This window comes from Oryctolagus cuniculus, chromosome 12 (assembly GCF_051225735.1).
Source record: "Oryctolagus cuniculus isolate XC-2025 breed Fujian yellow rabbit chromosome 12, ASM5122573v1, whole genome shotgun sequence".
Classification (NCBI taxonomy): domain Eukaryota; kingdom Metazoa; phylum Chordata; class Mammalia; order Lagomorpha; family Leporidae; genus Oryctolagus; species Oryctolagus cuniculus.
In genome coordinates, this window is record NC_142878.1 from 81,620,002 (window position 1) to 81,640,417 (window position 20,416).

The following is a 20,416-nucleotide window of genomic DNA, read 5'->3' on the forward strand; positions in this document are numbered from 1 at the left end:
AAGCGATTACAAGTAAAAATGCCAAGCTTGTAGTTATCTGAGTTAATATTGATTTTAGGGATAACTAAACATAATAAATATTTTGATGTTCCTAAATTAATAAAGTATCTCTATTGTAAAAGTACTGCATATTTACTTATTTAACAGATATGACTTATTTATAGCCAGTCTCACTTGAAAAAAAGAAAAACTGAGCACAGATCACTCTGTGCAGGGCACGACTGCAGGCTGACAATTCCTTTCTGAGATAACATAAATGTCAGTTCTCATCGCATTTTCTAAAAATTTGACAAAACAGAAAAACTCTAGTTTGAAAGTTTAAAACACCCATATACTTATCATGAAAGACTATCATAATAAATAAGTAGCATTCAAAACTTTGAAAAACACATATAAACAAGACCACAAATTTCCAAAATGATTCAGCTCTTCCAAGACAAGCACTGGATATTAGAAAAACAACACCAACAGTTAATTATTTTAAAATGTCCATTGTGTGGACACACACACATAAAATCTAATTGGAAATTTTCTACATGTACTCCAGACTAGGAGTTAAGATATCTATACTTGCATGGGAAGAGACAATACTCTTTCTGCTCAACAAACTCTTTCATTTAGAAAGGAAAAGCTGCCTTGTGAGAAGCTTCCTTTGATAGTTCTCAGAGTTCAAAGAGTATAGAACCTTCAAGTTGATTTCATCAAGTCTATTTATTAATGCATTTCAAGTTTCAAAAAACCTTACATCTTTGCACAATACTTTATTTTTTGCAATTTTTAGTAAAAATTTCCAAAGTGAACAAAAAAGATACTGTATAAAACACAGTGGACATGAAACTGACAGTAGTATTAGATCTCATTTGTCTTGATCCTTTTGTTTTACCACATCTTGATTTGCAGTGGAAAGAGTTCAGTGCACATATCTCTTTTCAGAAAACATTTAACTTAGACTCAAAATAAAATACGGCAGTGTACACCTGCCAAACCCTACCACAGGATAACATTACAAGCAAAAAATTTACATGTTCCAAAGTCTACCACACCCAAGAAGTTACTAAGAACTCTTGCAGAATAAAAGTCACCATTTTAGAAATGCAAACCCACTTCCAACCTTTGCACAGTCCAAAAACAAAGGCATTTAAATGATTTAAAAGCAATTTCATACATATCTACCTACTTGTTTGTTTAGAATTATTTATAGTCTATCTGGGGTTTCATGTACAAAATTTTTCTCTAAATCATGTACAAAAAGCTGTATTTTGAAAAAAGTCACCACATACTGTACAAGTTTACAAGGAAGAGATCCCATTATTTTCTCTAGCATTTTTGGCCTTGCTGGCTTGCGTCACATTATGAGAATGATTGTGTAAACCTTATACTCTTAAGAAAAAAGGAAAAAAAAAAGCCAAAAACACAGAAATCATTTCAACCTTCCCTAAATTTTGCTTCCTATGTGAAGCCAGGAAAATCATAGCTGTTTATTTCTAATTTAAGTGATGTAGTCGGAAAACAGAAGCAATAAATATGTCACAAGCTTAAAATTTTTTGTAATGCCCCCTTCTATTTCCTGCATAGCAATAAGCCTGTTAATACATTAAATGCTTTTGCTTTCTCTTTCTTGAAATGCCAATTATTTACATCTGCTTAAAAAATAAATTTGGAATGGGACATTGTGCTGTTTCACCTTCATTACTGTTAAAATATTTTAGGGAAAAAAATATCAGAAGACCTATCTACAATTTCAACTACTAGCTGAGGAAATTACTCATCTTTAGTGGTTACCAATGATCAGTGATGATATGCTGAAAAAACTGTTCAAATATTTTTGATGAAGACAGTTTTCCTTTTCCATATCAGACAAAAAACATAATTAGCATTCTTTAGATATATGGAAAAACACAAATAAGTAGGCTACAAATAAAAAGATCATTTCACTGACATAATTTCTATGAAAGCATGAATAAAATTTCACCTATCAATGAAAAAATGGAATTGAATTAGACAGTTTACAATACGTAAGCAGAATCAGACATTCACATAAGGAACTAACTCTGCAGTGGCACGGTGCTCGTGTCCAGTTAGCACAGCACTGCATAGTGGTCTTCAGCATCACCACGCGTGCTCACAGCAGTCATTAGATAAAGGGAAAATAAGTATGAACCAACTCCATCAGAAGAAAAAGGTAAATTGATTCTCATTTCAAAACTGCCTGTGGAAAGCATTACAGAATCCTGGACCACTGAATACCACCATTCTCTGTTATCCTGAGTATGTCAATTAAACAGTAATTTTTCATTAAGAGCGGAAAATTTTTATAATACAAAGAAACATCCATATTGCAATTTCTGTTTACAATTGCACACAGAAGTACAGTGTACGTAAGAAATACATGTCTGCATATAACAAGGTATGTACATTGGCAAGTGATGTCTCCAATGTTGAGGTGGTCGAGCCTCCTACCCTTGACTGGCAGTTGAAAAAAATATATTTCAATTTGTGATAAAAGTTGATCGAGAGCCAAGTTTGACTGCAAGTGAAGAAAATGCAGCAACGAAGAACAGGGAACACAGGGCACATAATAATATTCTAAGACTTTGTGCCATTAGGTTAAAAATATCTGTCCATAAGAAAATTGGGTTCCTTTCCCACCCCCTCCCCCAAATTGGAATTTTCAGGCTTTCAAATTTAAGGAATTCCACCTGGTCTGAGGACATGATCTCTTGCCATTTTCTCTTCAACTGTTATTTGTGAGGGTTTAGTTTGGAGATGATGACTTAATAGGTTTCTCTTTGGAGTGAAGTTTTCCCATTGTAGGCACTAGGAAGAACCAAGGCAAAAGCTGCAGTTAACGTCTCATGTGTCCCATCTGATAACTCTCCCGGGGCCTCTGACGCTGGGGCTGCTGAATGGGCTGTGGAGGTCTCCTCCTCTTTAAAGTGCCTGTGAGTCACAAACAAAAATGTAACTGACTTAACATGAGCTTTTCAATCTTTTTAAAAAATTTCTGCTTTTGTGATAAGAAAGGTTCTAAATCAGTGTTGACCAACAGAAATATAATATGAGCCACATACACAGCCAAAACCACCCAAAAAGGTAAATAAGAAAGTAGCAAAATAATTTTAACATCCATTTCATTTACCTGACATGTAATAAACAAAAAATTAACAAATTATTTCTTTCTTTTATAATGTCCTCTAAATCTGATGTGTATTTGAAACTTAGCACATCTCAATCAAGACTAGCCACATTTCAAATGCCTATTAACCACAAGCATTAGACATGCTCACCTCATCAGTATCACAGATTTTGAGGACAGAGCTAAAGAGAGAAGTGTCCGAAAAAAAGACTTCAAGTGTAAGACACTGAGGTGCGTGGTGTATAAAACAAGCCTGAGAGCCCATACAGTCTGTTGTGAAGAGTACAGAATTCAGGTAAATGTGCCTGGCACTTTTTGGAAGTGTTCAGTAAAGGGTAGCTAGTTGTTAAAGTTGCTGATTACTTTAAATGAAATCAATACACAAGTAAAATACTTTTACTAAACAAGACCACATTGACAACAGTATCTTTAAAATGTCATATAGCTCTTAGAAACCTTCTTAAAAATAACAAAAAGTCTACAGCGCTAATAACATTGTGAATTTCAGAAAAGCAATGACAACAAAATCAAATATCTCTGATTCACACTGAGATACCATCCTAGCCTGATTAGTGGGCTCTCTTGTTCCAAAATGGGTAACATAAGAGAAGTGGAAGAACATGGAGAAAATCAGAGAACATTTCTAGTTTTGAATTACTTGGTGTATGGTAGTGGACTTGGCTTGAGGCAGCACGCTTCATGAGAGATTTGTTGGAGGAAGTAGCAGAGAAAATGGCTGTCATTTAGTTTTGGCTGTGCCCTGCCATGGCCTTGGGACAGGGTCTGATCCCACACCTGCTGTGATAAAGTAGCCTGTGGGCAGCACAAAAGCCACAAAGACAGGGAAACGGGGAGACATCAAAAGATGAGGATCAAATAATCTGGAACAGCTGCCTTCTACCCTTCTCCAAATGTCAAGAGTTTACTCTAAAGAGCTCCTCTAATGCTGTCTCCTCAAGAGCTAGAGTGGAGAGCAAAACTGAGTTGCTCTCAAGGATAAGGAATACTTGAGGGGCCAGCGCTGTGGCATAGCCAGTATAGATACCGCCTCTGGCACCAGCATCCCATGTGGGCACTGGTTGTAGTCCCAGCTGCTCCACTTCCAATCCAGCTCTCTGCTAATGGCCTGGGAAAGCAGTGGAAGATGGCCCAAGTCCATAGGCTCCTGCACCCACGTGGGAGATCTGGAAGAAGCTCCTGTCTTCAGATCGGTCCAGCTCTGGCTGTTGCAGCCATTTGGGTACTGAACTAGTGGATGGAACATCTATTTCTCTCTCTGCCTCTGCCTCTCTGTAACACTACCTTTCAAATAAATGAATGAATCTTTAAATAAAATAAAAAAAAGAATACTTGACTGCAGTCACTTGTTGAATGCAGCCTCTATCCTAAGACTCTCCTACAGATAGGGATCTTTCTGTTTCCATAAGCCATCACCCATGGGGAAAATAACCTTATGTGCCAGAAAATACTTCAAGAGCACAATGAAAACAGGAACAGAGATGGGAAATTCACATTCGAAACCACAACGAGGAAGCCGTATTTAAGATACCCACATCCTATATCTGAATACCTGGGTTCAATACTGGATTCTAGCTCCTGACTCCAGTGATTAGGTTTCTATCACTTGCCTGGCAGACCTGATAGAGTTCAAGGCCTCAGCCTAGTCCTGGTGCTTGGGCAAGCATTTGGGGAGTGAACCAGTTAATTCTCTTACTACCTGCTTCCTCCTCTGCTCCATCCCCCTCCAAGAGAGGAAGGGAGGAAGGAAAAGGAACTCCTTTATGCTTTTGATGGGAATGCAAATTAGTGCAGCCATTGTGGAAAACAATATGCAGATTCCTCAAAAAATACAACTAACATATGAACCAGCAATCCCAGTACTGGGTATATATCCAAAGGAAAGGAACTAGTACGTCAAAGAGATACATGATAAGCACTTCCACATTTACTGCAGCCCTATTCACAAACAGCTAAGATGTGGAAACAACTTAAGTGGCCATCAACTGATGAGTGAATAAAGGTACATATACACAATGAAACAGTACTGAGATCTAAAAAAGAATGAGATCCAGCAGGGAAGGATAGGGAAGTATCTATGTTAAGCGAAATTAGCTCGTCACAGGAAGACAAGTACCACATGATCCATGGAATTTAAACAAGTTGATCTTAATAGAAATTAAAAGTAGAATGGTGATTATGAGTTGGGGTTGGGGGGCTGATTAATGATACTAAGTTATAGTTAGAGAGGCAAAAGGCATTCAGGTGCTCTTTATACAGGAAGATGACCATGGATGATTACCAACTGCATTTAAAACAAAACACAAAGAAAAGCTGGGGCTGGCATTGCAGCAGAGCAGATTAAGCCACTACCTGCAAGGCTGGCATTGCATACAAGTATTGGTTCAAGTGCCAGCTGGTCCACTTCTGGTCCAGCTCCCTACTAATATGCCTAGGAAAGCAATGGAAGATGGCCTAATTACTTGGGCTTCTGCCATCCATGTAAGAGACATAGATGGAATTTCCAGCTCCTGGCTTCAGCACAGCCCAGCCCCAACTGTTGTGGTCATTTGGGGAATGAACCAACAGATAAAAGATCTCTCTCCCTGTAAGTCTGTCTTCCAAATAAATAAAATAAACCTTTATAAAATAAATAATTTAAAAAGCTGCAGGAAAGAACTTTAAATGTTTCACAATAAAGAAATGACAGGGGCCGGTGCTGTGGTGTAGCAGGTAAAGCCGCCACCTGAGACACCTGCATTCAATATGGGCACCGGTTCAAATCCTGACTGCTCCTCTTCTGATCCAGCTCTCTGCTATGGCCTGGGAAAGCAGTAGAAGATGGCCCAATTATTTGGGCCCCTGCAACCACATGGGAGACATGGAAGCTCCTGGCTCCTGGCTTTGGATTGGCCCAGCTCGGCTGTTGCAGCCATTTGGGGAGCGAGCCACCAGATGGAGGACCTCTCTCTGTCTCTGTAATTCTATCTCTGAAATAAATAAACAAATCTTGAAAAAAAAAAAAAGATAAATATTAGAACAAATACCTTTACTCTGATTTGAGTATTATACAATGTATACATGTATTTAAACACCACACTATAAATGTGTGCAATTTTTATGTATCAGTTAAAAATTTTTTTAAAAAGCAATACAGAAGTGTAATTATAACACAAAGACCAATAACTTAAAAAAGCTTAACTACCACAGTAAAAATGAGACAACATTAGATTATGAAACAAAAACAAGAAAACAAGTACCAAGAAAAAATCAAATTTCTCAGTTCTAAATACATATTTTTAAATTTTTTTATCTATCTGTTATTTGAAAGGCAAACAACGTGCTGATTTACTTCCCAAATACCCATAATAGCCAAAACTGGGTGAGGCCACAGTCAGGAGGCAAGTTTATCTGGTCTCCCATGCAGGTGACAGGAACCCACATACTGCATCCCAGGGTACATATTAGTAAGAAGTTGGAACACAAAGTGGAGACAGGAGTCAAACCCTGGCTCTCTGATATGGATTAAGAATGTCCCAAAAAAGCATCTTAACCACTGTACCAAACTCCTGCCCCTAAATACATTATTATTAGACACTCAGAATAAATTAGCACTAAATACAGTACTACAGAGTATTGATAAAAAGCATACTTAAACACAAACTGAATCATTCATTCAGTAACCCCATTCTCAAGGACAAAAACACTGTATTAGTTACTAAAAACTCAAGTACAATTCAGTTCTACCTGCTAACTAGTAACGAGTTATAAAACATATACCTCACTCAGATAGTCTTACCTGGAAGTGGTTTAGGAGGAGGTAACTTTGGATTACTACTTGGAGTGTGAACACTGCATATCTTAATAAATCCAGCCATTAACATGATCAGGGCAATCCCCATAAGCAACACTGCCCACCAATGAGCCTGGAAATAAACGGATTTTTCCACTGTAAAAACTATAAAATATTTTAGAATATTTTATACTACATAAAATACAGATAAGAACATATTACATAGTACATTTTAATTTTTAAAGAACATTTGCCATTTGGGAGCTATATATACACATCACTTATCATATAGATGCACATATAAATTAATTTTCTTAATAAAAGAAAGTACAAAGGTTAAAACAGAAATCATCCATAATTTCACCTTCTAGGGGAAGCCACTTAATCTTATTTTCCTTTCAGTGTTTTTCCTATATATAACTATGTCATACATACACACATACATATACATGCAAAATTAAAGTCATCTTGTATACAGCTTATTCTGTATTTTTCCATTTTATTAAATATTTTCTGGTTTGATTACTTCCTTTGTTTTATGCATCTTATAGACTATTCTTTTTGTTTTGCTTTTATATTCTCCAAGGCTTATAAGGTATATACTTTGCTTTAAACTCTACTAGTGGATACCTTTTTTAAAAAAAAGATTTATTTATTTGAAAGAGTTACAGAGAGGCAGAGGCAGAGAGAGAGAGAGAGGTGCCTTCCATTTGGTGGTTCACTCCCCAGATGGCCACAAACATCTGGAGCTGTGTGGATTCAAAGCCAGGAGCCAGGAGCTTCTGCCAGGTCTCCCACATGGGTGCAGGGGCCCAAGGACTTGGGCCATCTCCCACTGCTTTCTAGGCCATAGCAGAGAGCTGGAAGGGAAGTGAGGCAGCCAGGACTCAAACCAGCACCCAAATGGGATGCTGACACTGCAGGTGGCATCCCTATCTGCTACATGACAGATTTTTAAAATACTCATTAGCGGCTGGTGCCGCGGCTCACAGGCTAACCCTCTGCCTGTGGCATTGGCACAACGGGTTCTAGTCCCAGTCGGGGCGCCGGATTCTGTCCCGGTTGCTCCTCTTCCAGTCCAGCTCTCTGCTGTGGCCCGGGAAGGCAGTGGAGAATGGCCCAAGTGCTTGGGCCCTGAACCCACATGGGAGACCAGGAGAAGCACCTGGCTCCTGCCTTCAGATCAGCATGGTGCGTCGGCCGCGGCAGCCATTGGAGGGTGAACCAATGGTAAAGGAACACCTTTCTCCCTGCCTCTCTCTCATTGTCCACTCTGCCTATCAAAAAAAAGAAAAAAAAAATACTCATTAGCCTAAGCTATTATCTTACTATCATAGTTAAGACTGAAATTCTATCCCTTTTGAAACCCCTATTTCCTCTTCCTCTATTTCACTTGGAATTTGAGACGCAAACTACTGTTATGAAGTAACTTTTATATATCTTAGCTTTCATCTTATAAACTATATCACAGTATTTTTCTTTTCACTCGTTCACTCATTTATAGGTTAACTGCCTCTTTTAATATGAAAAGTGGAAGGATATACAGATTGTAGCAACAAGCAAAAACTTTATCCAGTCTAAGGAGGAACCAATAACTTCACTTCTCATTTACATTGTATTAAATTGAGCCAAACCAAAAAATATCTTCAAAATTACTGGTATGATCTTATTGGCAGAAAAATTATATTTATTCTTAAGAAATCTGAAGTCTATTTTTGTGATTCCAAACATTCAAAGTTTAAGACAGCATGCACTAATAAACATCATACAAAATATTTATAACTTTAAAAACCATAAATATATACACTGGCATAACACAGATTATTTTAATATATATGTAGTCACTGCTAATCATTTCCAACAAAATTCTGTTTAAGAAAACTTTCTGTATTTAGGATTTTGTAACAAATTTCTTATTCACTTTATCCAGCAGCAGTGATGTAATTAAAGTAATAGATGTTAAAATTGCATAGTATGACAAAATATTCCTTTTTTGTGTGTTCATAAGGGATTTCCAAACCCCCATTTTTGGAATTTGCTTTATTTGCAAAGACTCTCAAACTTACGGAGAAACTGCAAGTACAACAAAATAAAGAACTTTTTAAAATTTAGAACGACTTGAGAGTAAGTTGCTAGCACTATGCTGTCACTCCTAAACATTCTGGCATATAATTTCTACAACACAGAGTATTTTCCTAGAGAACAAGAACACAACCATCAAAATCAGTAAGCTAGCACTGATATATTACTACCATGTATTTGTCCCAATACCTTCCAGTTTAGAGTCACATACGGCATTCAGCTGCCACATTTCTTTTGTGTCTTTCCATTTAGAAAGGTTGCATGTCTTTCTGGCTTTTATGACCTTTATACCTTTGAAGATTATGACATACTTTTTTTTATATAGGGCTATCACTCAATTTGAGTTTCTCTGATATTTCTTAAGATTCAAGTCAAAAATCTTTGATAAGAATATCATAGAAACGATGCTGTGTTCTCACTGCATTCTATCAGGTGACACATGACTTTTGACTTCATTACTGGTGATATTAACTTGTTCACCTAATCAAGGTATTATTCGCCAAACTTCACCAGACTTTTGCGATAAGTAAGTATTTTGTAGGGATGCAATTTGGAACTAAGTAATTATCCTGTCCTTCATCAGACTTTCAATTTATATATTTATTTATTCTCTCCTGGTTTCCTATTTTATACAATGGCTTATAATTCATTGTTATCATTGTGTCTTTTGGACATGTCTTCACCATCCTCTGAATACTTTGAGTACTTTCGTACTTTCTGGAGCAACAAGTTTCAGATTTTTCTTGTTCTTTTGCTAAACCTTCCCTGGAATAAGCTAATTCTAAAAGTAGCTTTGATACCTTTAGTCCCACCCTCCTTACCCTACCTGCACTGTGGCATCCCAAGCCAGTCACCCCTCTGCAGGGCACCCATCTCATCGCTACTCTGGTGGTCTGTGCCACTTTCAAGCCCTTCAACCTGGTAAGGACATTACTACATTTGGCCTCAACTAAAGACATTTAGAAAAGAACTGTTCAGAAAGGAGAGAGAATGGAAAAGGGAAAGAGATATAGATATATATGTATGCAGAAGTTCGTGTATGTGTGAATGTATTTTAATTTTAAAAACAAACTTTAAGTGATTTATACTTATATCTGTTTTCTCAAAAGTCTCTGAAATTAGAAGAGTTCCACAGTCTTTCCATAAATATCTCTATGCCCTCTTGTTCTAGTATCGCCCTCTTAAAGAGGCCTACCCCACTAGCTTCTCCCACTTTGTAAGAACAGCATACGGGACTGAAAACACTTTCTAGGTACCTTCTATGTGTCTTCTCTATCTCAAATTGGAAACTGAGCTCCTTGAATCTGTATTTTCCCACCTAGTAGCTAGTCTACCATAAAAAAAAAAAAAAGCCTTTAGACAAATCATTACAGGTGAATCATTTATTCTATACAGACCTTGAAATATTTCTAATTGCTCATTTGTTATATTTCTAGATTGCCTAACAGCATGGCTCTTACAACAGAGATAGGACATACAATACTATGTTTTTGGTACCTCCAAAGTCAGTTTTTCAGTATTTATATCGTCTGAAATAAGGAAAATGCAAGTTGTATGGCAGTAAGAGCAGTAGACTGAACAGAGAAAGTCTGGATTTAATAGAGGTTAAAACTATAGAAAACAAAGGTAACAAAGACCTAGTCCCAGTTCAGATCAAAAGATACTAAAATTCAGCACTCAAGCCTTGAGCACATCCAGTACCTTCCAGCACAGTATTGCTGGCCTTCCTCTAATTTCTCCAAGTATCTATGTACCTCAAGAGCCCAAGTTTGAGATGTTTCAGTGACAATGATAGTAGCTTTTTAGAATTTAGTATCTGGAGAAATGAAATATGCCAGTGGATAGAAAAGAGCAAGAAAAACTAAACAAAATAATAGTACATTTCAGAGTGTTAGAAAGCATGGCCACCTTTGTTAGAGGGTTTTTTTTTTTTAAATGCTCCCATTAAAAGAGAATTATGAGTGTGTGAAATGCTAAATTAAATATTTTTTCTTCTACATACACTATAAAATCAGGGGAAAGAATATCAACCAGCCTAGTAAATGCAAACTATGTTTCAACTCTAAAGAAAAGATGACAATTTGTCTATCAGTCTAAAAGATATCTATCATATCATTCATTCAACAAGCATTTAATCAGTATAAACTGTGCCAGCCTCGTACCTGTCACACACAAAGGTTATATGAAACTTAGAAGACAAAGAGAAGATATTCCAAAGTTTGAAGCATAGCCTAGAAGTTAACAAGTTAAATCGGCATTGACAAAATAATTATACATAGAAACAGATGTTGTCCAATACAGTCATTGACATATAGCCAATGCCAATGTAAATAACTAAGATTTACTAATTTATTAAGTATTAATTCCAAGTGTTTAATTTAATAATCTAAATAAACAAAAGGGGCCTATAAGACAACAAAATGATAAAACATAATAAGAAAAGTATGTGAGGGGGGATGGTCAGACAAGCATTCGAGTCTATTCAGCTAAAAAGATAATCTATTTTTTTAAAGATCTCCAGAAAATGTCAACTATATAATCCTTTCTGTGTATACTCCAGTGTTTAACAATTTCCACACCCAGCAAATGCACTGTGAACTTCCTGTGGGTCACAAAACCTTGTGTGGCCTACAGCTCCTGTGATGATACTGACTATGCCATCTGTGCAGCTGGAGAAAACTTCCTTCCTCCAAAAGATATTGTAACCTGGACTGTGACTAAACATTCTTCTCCTGTCCTTCAAACCTCCACCACCAGCAGCATCAGCAGTAATTTGTCAAACAGAAAGCAACTGGCTACTAAACTTTTGGTTTCTTTGGGCTCAGGATAAAATACACAGATAGGAACATGAAAACTCCGTAGCTTCAAAGTTAAAGACAATATGCACAATTTTCATTCTTTTTCATATAAAATACAATTAAGAAATCTGCTTAACTCCTGGCTCCTGGGGAGTGAATCAGCAGATGGAAGATCTGTCTCTCTCCCTCTCTCTGATTCTCCCTTTCTGTAACTCTGAGTTTCAAATAGATAAATAAATCTTAAAAGAAAATAAATGTTTCATTCATCTAGCAAATATATACTACATCCTTACCATATGCTAGGCCCTAGGATAATACTGCATCTTCGTTGTTAATGCTTCAGAAGTGGCTTATTCTATCCGGCAAGGAAGTAAGGACTCTAGGGGCTGACAACCACCTTCCATTTCCAACAAAGAAAGAAGGCAAAGTAAGGGAGGGCATTTGACACAGAGGTTAAGACACTGCTTGGGACGCCTGCAACCCATATCAGAGTGCCTAGGTTCAAGTTCTGGCTTGGCTCTTGACTTCTGCATTTTTTTTTTTTTAAGATTTTATTTATTTATTTGACGGGTAGAGTTACAGGCAGTGAGAGAGAGAGACAGAGAGAAAGGTCTTCCTTCCGTTGGTTAACTCTCCAAATGGCCGCAACGGCCAGAGCTGTGCTGATCCAAAGCCAGGAGCCAGGAGCCTCTTCCTGGTCTCCCATGCGGGTGCAGGGGCCCAAGGACTTGGGCCATCCTCTACTGCTATCCCAGGCTGCAGCAGAGAGCTGGACTGGAAGAGGAGCAAATGGACTAAAACCGTGCCCATATGGGATGCCGGCGCCGCAGGCAGAGGATTAACCTAGTACACCACGGCGCCGGCCCCGACTTCTGCTTTCTAATAATGTGTACTGTGGGAGGCAGCAGGTGATGGTTCAAGTAGCTGGGTGTACATGGCAGTACTGAACTAAGTTCCTGGCTACTGGCTTCAGTCTGGCCCAGCCCTGACTGTTGCTAGCATTTAGAGTGAACCAACAGATGGGAGAGCTCTGTTCCTCTGTCAAATAAATAAAATTTGAAAATTAAAAAGGTGAAGGTGTTCAAAAAGATGACAAAATAAAAACTTTCTATTATAAGGCTTTTAAAAAGGATTCATTGCATTGTAGAGTCTGGGGGAAAAATGATTCCCATGCACCATCGCCTACTGGTTCAGAGGATCTGAAATGAGGGTTGAGAATTTGCATTTCATTAAGTTCCTCGGTGATACTAATGCTGCTGGTCAATGGACTACACCTTGAGGTTACTGTTCTAGATCAAGGGTTGGCAAATATTTCTTATAAAAGCCCAGATAAAGATGTGAGGTTTTGCGCAGCCAGTCTCTGTTGCAACTCTTCAAAGTGCAAAAGCAGTTAGACTATATATAAATGAATAAGCATGGCCGTGTTCCAATAAGATGTTATTTATGAGCAATGAAATTTGAATTTCATGTAAGTTTCAAAAGGATGTTATCTTGATGACTTAAATTTTTTCAATTATTTTTTTTTTAATTTATTTTTTTGACAGAGTTATAGACAGTGAGAGAGAGAGAGAGAGAGAGAGAGAGAGAGAGAGAGAGAAAGGTCTTCCTTCTGTTGGTTCACTCCCCAAATGGCCGCCACAGCCGGCGCTGCGCCAATCCGAAGCCAGGAGCCAGGAGCCAGGTGCTTCCTCTTGGTCTCCCATGCAGGTGCAGGGTCCCAAGCACTCGGGTCATCCTCCACTGCCCTCCCAGGCCACAGCAGGGAGGATTAACCAAGTGAGCCACAGCGCTGGCCCCTCAATTATTTTAAATTAGTAAAAACCATTCTTAGCTTGTGAGCCAAGCAAAAATAAATATGGGCCCAGTGGCCATACTTTGCTAATCCCTGTTCAAGATGAATGGTTCTCAACCTAGCTCTTCACCAACATTAGAGACATTTTAAAAGACACAGATACTAAGTCCCATCCCAAGAGACTCTTTTAACTGGTTTAATTGGTCTAAGCCCTGAGGTGATTCTCATGTACAACCAGGATGAAGAACTACTGCTCTTAATCCATGTTTACCCAATGATTTCTAAAAACAGTTAAGATTTTCATAAGCCTTCTATGAAATAAGGGTTTCTGGGGTCAGTTAAGTTAGAAAAACGAGGTTACAAAGATTCACTTCTTACAGGATTTCTCACAAACTTCTAAGAGGTGACTACAGTAAGCAGTGTTTCCCAGATTCACTTGAACATCAAACCCACAGAGCAGCTCATGAAATTAGGATTTTGTGAAGCATTTGGGAAACATTGTTCTAAATCTTTCATTCATAAAGAATACAAGATACTTAACTTTTATGATTAGATTCATAAAATTAGAGCAAAATGAGAGCGGAAATTAAAAAAGAGAAAGTGTTGACTCTTGTCAAAATGACAATTAAAAATACAACATCCTGAAAAATCTGAAAATACAAAATAGTAGGCAGTTAAGGAAGGAAGAAACACAATAAATATGAGGGACAAAAATCAAGGTAAAAGACAGTTTTCTACAATGGAGGAAGAGACATAGCAAAATCAGAACACATCAACTATGAAAAAAACTGAAAAAGAATTATAAGTGCCTTCCATTTAAAGAAAAGGAGATCACTATACAAGGTCTCAACAGATTTAGTGGTGAATGCCCTCAAACTTTTCAAGAATTAGATGATTCCTTGATAAAGTCAAAGGATGCCTATCATTATCTCATAGTCAGACATGCAGCAACCACTCAGCAAATACAGTCAATGTACTTTTGAAAAAATGTAAACAAGATTGTTGGGGCCAGCACTGTGGCATAACAGGTTAAGCCACCACCTGCAGTGCCAGCATCCCATATCGGTTCTGGTTTAAGTCCCGGTTGCTCCACTTCCAATCCAGCGCCCTGTTAATGTGCCTGAGAAAGCAGGGAAAATGATCCAAATGCTTGAGCCCCTGCACCCAGGTGGGAGACCCAGATGAAGCTCCTGGCTCTTGGCTTCAGCCTGGCCCAGTCCTGGCTGTTGTAGCCACCTGGGGAGTGAACTAGTGGATAGAAGATCTCTCTTTCTTTCTTTCTTTCTGTCTCTCCTTCTCTGTAATTCTGACTTTCAAATAAATAAACAAATATTTAAAAAAAAAAAACACACACACACACACAAGGGTTGTCAAATATAACTCTTCCACAGAAAACAAAGTATCATTTCCATGACACCAGTCCCAGTCAGTAATCCATGGCATGAAGCACCAAACTGTGAGGGTTCTTCCTACTCTGCCCCATATGAGGAGAAAAGGCAGGGTAGTGTGCCATAGACAAAATGCTACTAGGCACACACCACTGGGAAGGAGAGTCAGTGAACCACCTCTTTCACAGCTTCATACACCTTAGCAACCTACTAAAAGATACTGCCCTAACATGATGCAAGGCCAAACCACAGGTTATCAACATAATAAACTCTCCTATGCAAGTGAACTCTGCACATAATCAAATGAGACAAATAGATTTTGAAGAATGAGATGTCTGTTATCTTACTGCTAATCTGGTTAATGTCCACAAATGCATCCGCAGCCTAGTGGTACTCTTCCAGCACTATAGGCTGTTCTATTCAAATAAGTGGCAAACGATGTCAACGATACACAATAAAAGCCATGTGCTAGTCTACACTCAAATTCTAAAAGCACATGATTAATCAGTTTCAGAGCAAAAAAAAGCAAGACTTCATGTTCATGTTGCTACTTCAATGAAATTAGTATTTCACTAAATCTTCAAATATAAAACAGAAAAGATTTTAAATAGTCAAAAGATCATGTCTATTAAATATTTCTAAATTATTAAGAACAAATGAACTTTCGAAAGTCTAAACAATTTCTTGAGTCAATGAAAATAGAGAAAAGTGAAAAAATACCATATTCAGATGGTAGGATTTAAACCTAGAAAATCAAAAATATCTATGCCATATATTCAATAGACTGAAACTCTTGAGACTCTCATTAACAGATTTCTTTTTCAGTATAAATTGTCCTCTACAGTAAACAAGTAATCAAATTTCAACCTATAAAAGATAATCAGAAAAAGGAAGGAAAAAAACATGGATCTGAGTTGAAAGAGAAGGGGCCAGTGTTGTGGCTGGGGTAATGCTGGGAAAAGCTGCCATGTGTGATGCCACCATCCCATACTGGACTGCCAGCTGGACTCCCAGATTCTCTGTTTTCAATCCAGCCCCTTGCTAATGCACCTGGGAAAGCAGCAGAAGACAGCCCAAGTACTTCAGTCCTGTGCCACCCATGTGGGAGACCCAGAAGAGTTCCTGGCTCTTGGCTTTGGCCTGGCATAGCCTAGGCATTTTGGCCATTTGGGGAGTAAACTGGAAATGGAAGACATCTCCCTACCCCCTCTCTCCCTTTCAAATCAATAAAATATGTAGGAAATAAAATACAGAAATAAGAAGCCAAAAAGGTGAATTGCTTGAAGTCACAGAATCGACAAATGCCAAAAAGATGACCTGAATTCTCATGCGGCTCCAAGTCTGTGCTCATTCCACCTCACCATGGTGCCAGAAAGCACCTTGGCTTAACAAATATTCACTGAACATCTATTATGCAACAACCACATGAGCACAAAAATGAGTAGCATATCAGGTTTTAAGGAGACTTAAGATAACTGTCCAATTATTTGATTTGAAATTTGGTCTCCTAAATCCAATCTCAACAATTCTCCAACTTCATAGTCTTTTATATTATCTAAAAGTCACATATTCTTTTTTTTTTTTAATTTTTTTTTATTTGACAGGTAGAGTTATAGACAGTGAAAGAGACAGAGAGAAAGGTCTTCCTTCTGTTGGTTCACTCCCCGAATGGCCGCCACGGCCGGCGCTACGCTGATCCGAAACCAGGAGCTGGGTGCTTCCTCCCGGTCTCCCATGTGGGTGCAGGGGCCCAAGCACTTGGGCCATCCTCGACTGCCTTTCCGGGCCACAGCAGAGAGCTGGACTGGAAGAGGAGCAACCGAGACTAGTACCCGGTGCCCCAACTGGGACTAGAACCCTGGGGGTGCCAGCGCCACAGGCGGAGGATTAGCCAAGTGAGCCACAGTGCCAGCCTAAAAGTCACATATTCTAACATGCAAAGTATTATTCTTTCTATGGATAATAAAAATCATGCTAGAAATAACTATAACATTTTTATTATACTATGTTATTAGAACACCAAAAAAGGCTGCCATCCACTCAGACAACATCTTGTGTACTTTTAAGGCATCCTTACTACCAAATGAACACACACACACACACACACACACACGAAACAATTTAGGAAACTTGGGGATCTTAGTTCTGAGTCAATTTCCACAGCAAACTACATTCAGTTCAGGGACATCACACCAGCACATTCTCAAACACATCATTTGCAAGTTTCTTATGGATATTTTAATACACTCACTTAAGTGCATTGAGACAGTTGTTCCCAGCAAATTGTTAAGACTATTTCAGATAATTCAACATTTGTTCAACTTGGAGCAATGTGGACTTAAAAATAATACTGTTCAGTAGATTGATGTTGGATGGATATCCATAATTATTAACAGATCTGCAAAAGGCTCTGTATCTCATCTTACCCTGCTGAACACTTCCTGTATCATTCAAGATGAAGACCCAGAAATTATATTGAAAGATCAGAAAAAAACCTTCATAAAAATCACCAATTTCTCTTTTATCTCTCCTGTTCAGCAAAGTAGAACCCACAGCTGGCTATCTATCATACTGAAACAAGGGAGAAATATAAAAAGCAAGCAGGGCTTTCCAAGACAGCTTGAGGAAAGAGTTTCATGTAACTGTTCTAATTATATAGACCAACATGAAGTAATCCATTTAGGAAATAAACTAGAGTGGAGTAAAACAAAATTACTCCCATCATCTACTAATCAATTGGTGAATAATACTCAGGTGGAAATTCTTATCATTTCAGAGGGAATTAATAATCACTGATATTTAAAATGTAAGCCTTAAGATAAAAATAAATCTAGTAGAAACAAGATGTGATTTTTTTTTCTCACAACATTAGGGACCTCTGTCAAGTAAAATTAAAATCAAAGCATTTAACTGTTTCTCTATAAATAAAAACTATACTTACCACAATCCATTCAGCAATATTTTCATAAAGTTCCGGACTAAAAATTGCTTTTTTAAGCCTAGCTAAAGGACCATCAGCATCTACTAATCTGCATCGCATGAAAACATCACAGTAGCCTCTAAAATCATTGCAAGGGGATCCAGGTTGCAAGGTGATGGTCTGACCACTGAACTGCTTGCTCCACTGCACAGACCCTGTACTGGCACAAGTTGATGGCTCCACTGGAAAAGAAGTGTCAAATGTTAAGTTGAAGATCATATTTCCTAATAGGCCAGTAGGAAAAGAGGAGGAAAGAAGAAACTGCTTAAAATCATTATCATGATACGTTATGCAGTTCTGTACTAGTTAGACTGGGTAACACCATTAGTGATTCACCTTAAATGCTACAATATATAAACAATCGACAAACCTTGACTCAACACCTACAATGGCTTTAAAACAACACCCTAATAGTGTTTATATAAGTTACTGTCATAAAGCTGGCAATGTTTGATCTAGTTATCATTTTTAAAACATTGCAGGTACAATAATGCTAAAGATACAATTAATAATTATTAATACTGCTAAAATTAATAATTATTAAAAATGCTAAAGACACATTAATAATTTTCTCAGAGGATATATTTAGCAAGAAACTATCTGTCCAAACTGTATATCAGAGTTTAAGACTTAAAATTTAGGAGCAAATCATGGTTTTTGAAGCAGATTTTATATTCTTGTATTGTAAGAGCCTTACTTTTCTTCATACAGCAGACATGGCATAATTCCTTGTCATCCTTGCCATCAGAACTGGCACAGGTACACTCTTCCAAGCCATATTTCTCACAGATAGAGCCTGCACATTGCTGGAATGAAAGACAAAGTAATCTTTATATGGGGTTAAACCCCTTATTCATAGTACTATATAGGCAGATGCAAGCTTCCAATATCAGAAAAATTAAGTGGAAATACAAATAAAAAATAAAGAGATGAATATCAGAACTGGATCCTATACTTACATTTGAACAAGAATAAGTGAAAGTAGATAGCAACTAAAGAACAATAAAGTAGAGAAAGAGTAGTTATACTAGTTATTATGTTTTTTTATAAGCAGAGAAAATGAAATTTTCTTCATGTACAGAAAATGGAATTTATCTATGAAAGCTTGAAAGACTTCACATTAATAGAAAATGAAAAAAAGTTATCTTATTTAGGCTACTGAAATATTTTAAAAACTTAAAAGCAGAATAGACAGTCACTTGTCTAGTTGTATCACTAGATAGAAAAGAACTGTACAATACACTAGAGTTGTATTGCTCTAGAGAATATATATTGAACACATGTAGTTGGAAAGATGAAAAAAAAGTCAATAATTAATTGAAAGCCACCAGGCACTTGTGTCACTTACACATTCATGGCTATGTGGGGAACAGACAGGGATATTATTGAAACAAAAGACCAAGATTAATTTCTTTATGTAGCTTTAAGTGTCAACAATTATTCTGAAAGAGTAGAGTTTATAAAATAAAAAACATCTAAAATCTAATCCTTACCCCATTAATGCACACTTGTGTTTGCCTATTACAGTCTGTAAAGTTTGGTTTAGGGTCAGATGCTGGGCAGAGAGCTGTGAAGCCATTACAAATTCCTTCTCTTGCACAGTCTGAATCATCCCGACATTTCTCAGATTTTGACTTGAATGCACACTGCGCTGTACAGCAGGGGCCCTGACTTGGACTAGAAAAAACATTGTTGTTAAACAAAGTAAACAATGGGTACTTTCTAGCTCCTTGAATATGGCCCTAATTTCTAAATCATAAATCTTATCTTTTAAATGCTAAGTATTTTATTGATACACAATTTCAAATATTGAAATAATTGTTAACTACACTTGATCTTAGCCAAAAGGCCAAGAAGTGATATGAGTTAACTAAATTTAAACATTATAGTAAGTGTAGAAAAGCTATTAAACGTCTTGTTTCTCAAAGCATACAATATTCATCATTTTTTTTCTTTTAGTATTTATTTTTTTTTTACTTTACAAGTAATCACTTCTTCCCTAAATTAAGTCATAGAGATTTATCACAGTATTTAATTTGGTATTTGCTTTGATTAAAACATTTAATTAGCACTAATGTAAAAAGGCACAATTGTATTATGTTAAATTATCTCACATGTAATATGTGATTAAGTCTAAATAGCTTAAGGAGTCAAAATATTTGTAAATAAATTCATATTTGGGGAATGAATAAAAAAATTCAACATTTTTATTCTATTTGCTTTTAGTGAAAGAATATAATAAAAACTGACTTAACAGTTATGCAATTTATCAGTGTTTTTCATCATTACATTACACATTAGTAACTTATCAGCATTTCTCATATTTTTATGCTGAAATCAAACTGATAAGACAGCCATTTAAAAAGTACTGGACAAACAATATTCTTTTGCTTATATCTACCACTGCCAAAGTAATCTAACAAAATCATTATATGACATAGTTACAAAAG

General features: G+C 37.1%; 1 protein-coding gene and 1 pseudogene across 2 annotated transcripts in view; both read right to left on the bottom strand.

The window, feature by feature from the left end:
* Positions 1-692: 692 nt before the first annotated feature.
* ADAM10 (ADAM metallopeptidase domain 10) overlaps positions 693-20,416 on the bottom strand; it is a 155,444-nt gene continuing 135,720 nt past the window's right edge. For both annotated transcript variants that reach the window (XM_051821954.3, XM_089310446.1), the window contains exons 12-16: positions 19,460-19,643; positions 18,664-18,772; positions 17,928-18,148; positions 6,933-7,059; positions 693-2,940 (exon numbers count right to left, since the gene is read on the bottom strand). In XM_051821954.3, the coding sequence (XP_051677914.1) occupies positions 2,846-2,940; positions 6,933-7,059; positions 17,928-18,148; positions 18,664-18,772; positions 19,460-19,643 (736 nt within the window). In that variant the 3' untranslated portion in view covers positions 693-2,845. The remainder of the gene's footprint in view (positions 2,941-6,932; positions 7,060-17,927; positions 18,149-18,663; positions 18,773-19,459; positions 19,644-20,416) is intronic.
* LOC149123121 (U2 spliceosomal RNA) lies at positions 19,754-19,827 on the bottom strand (annotated as a pseudogene).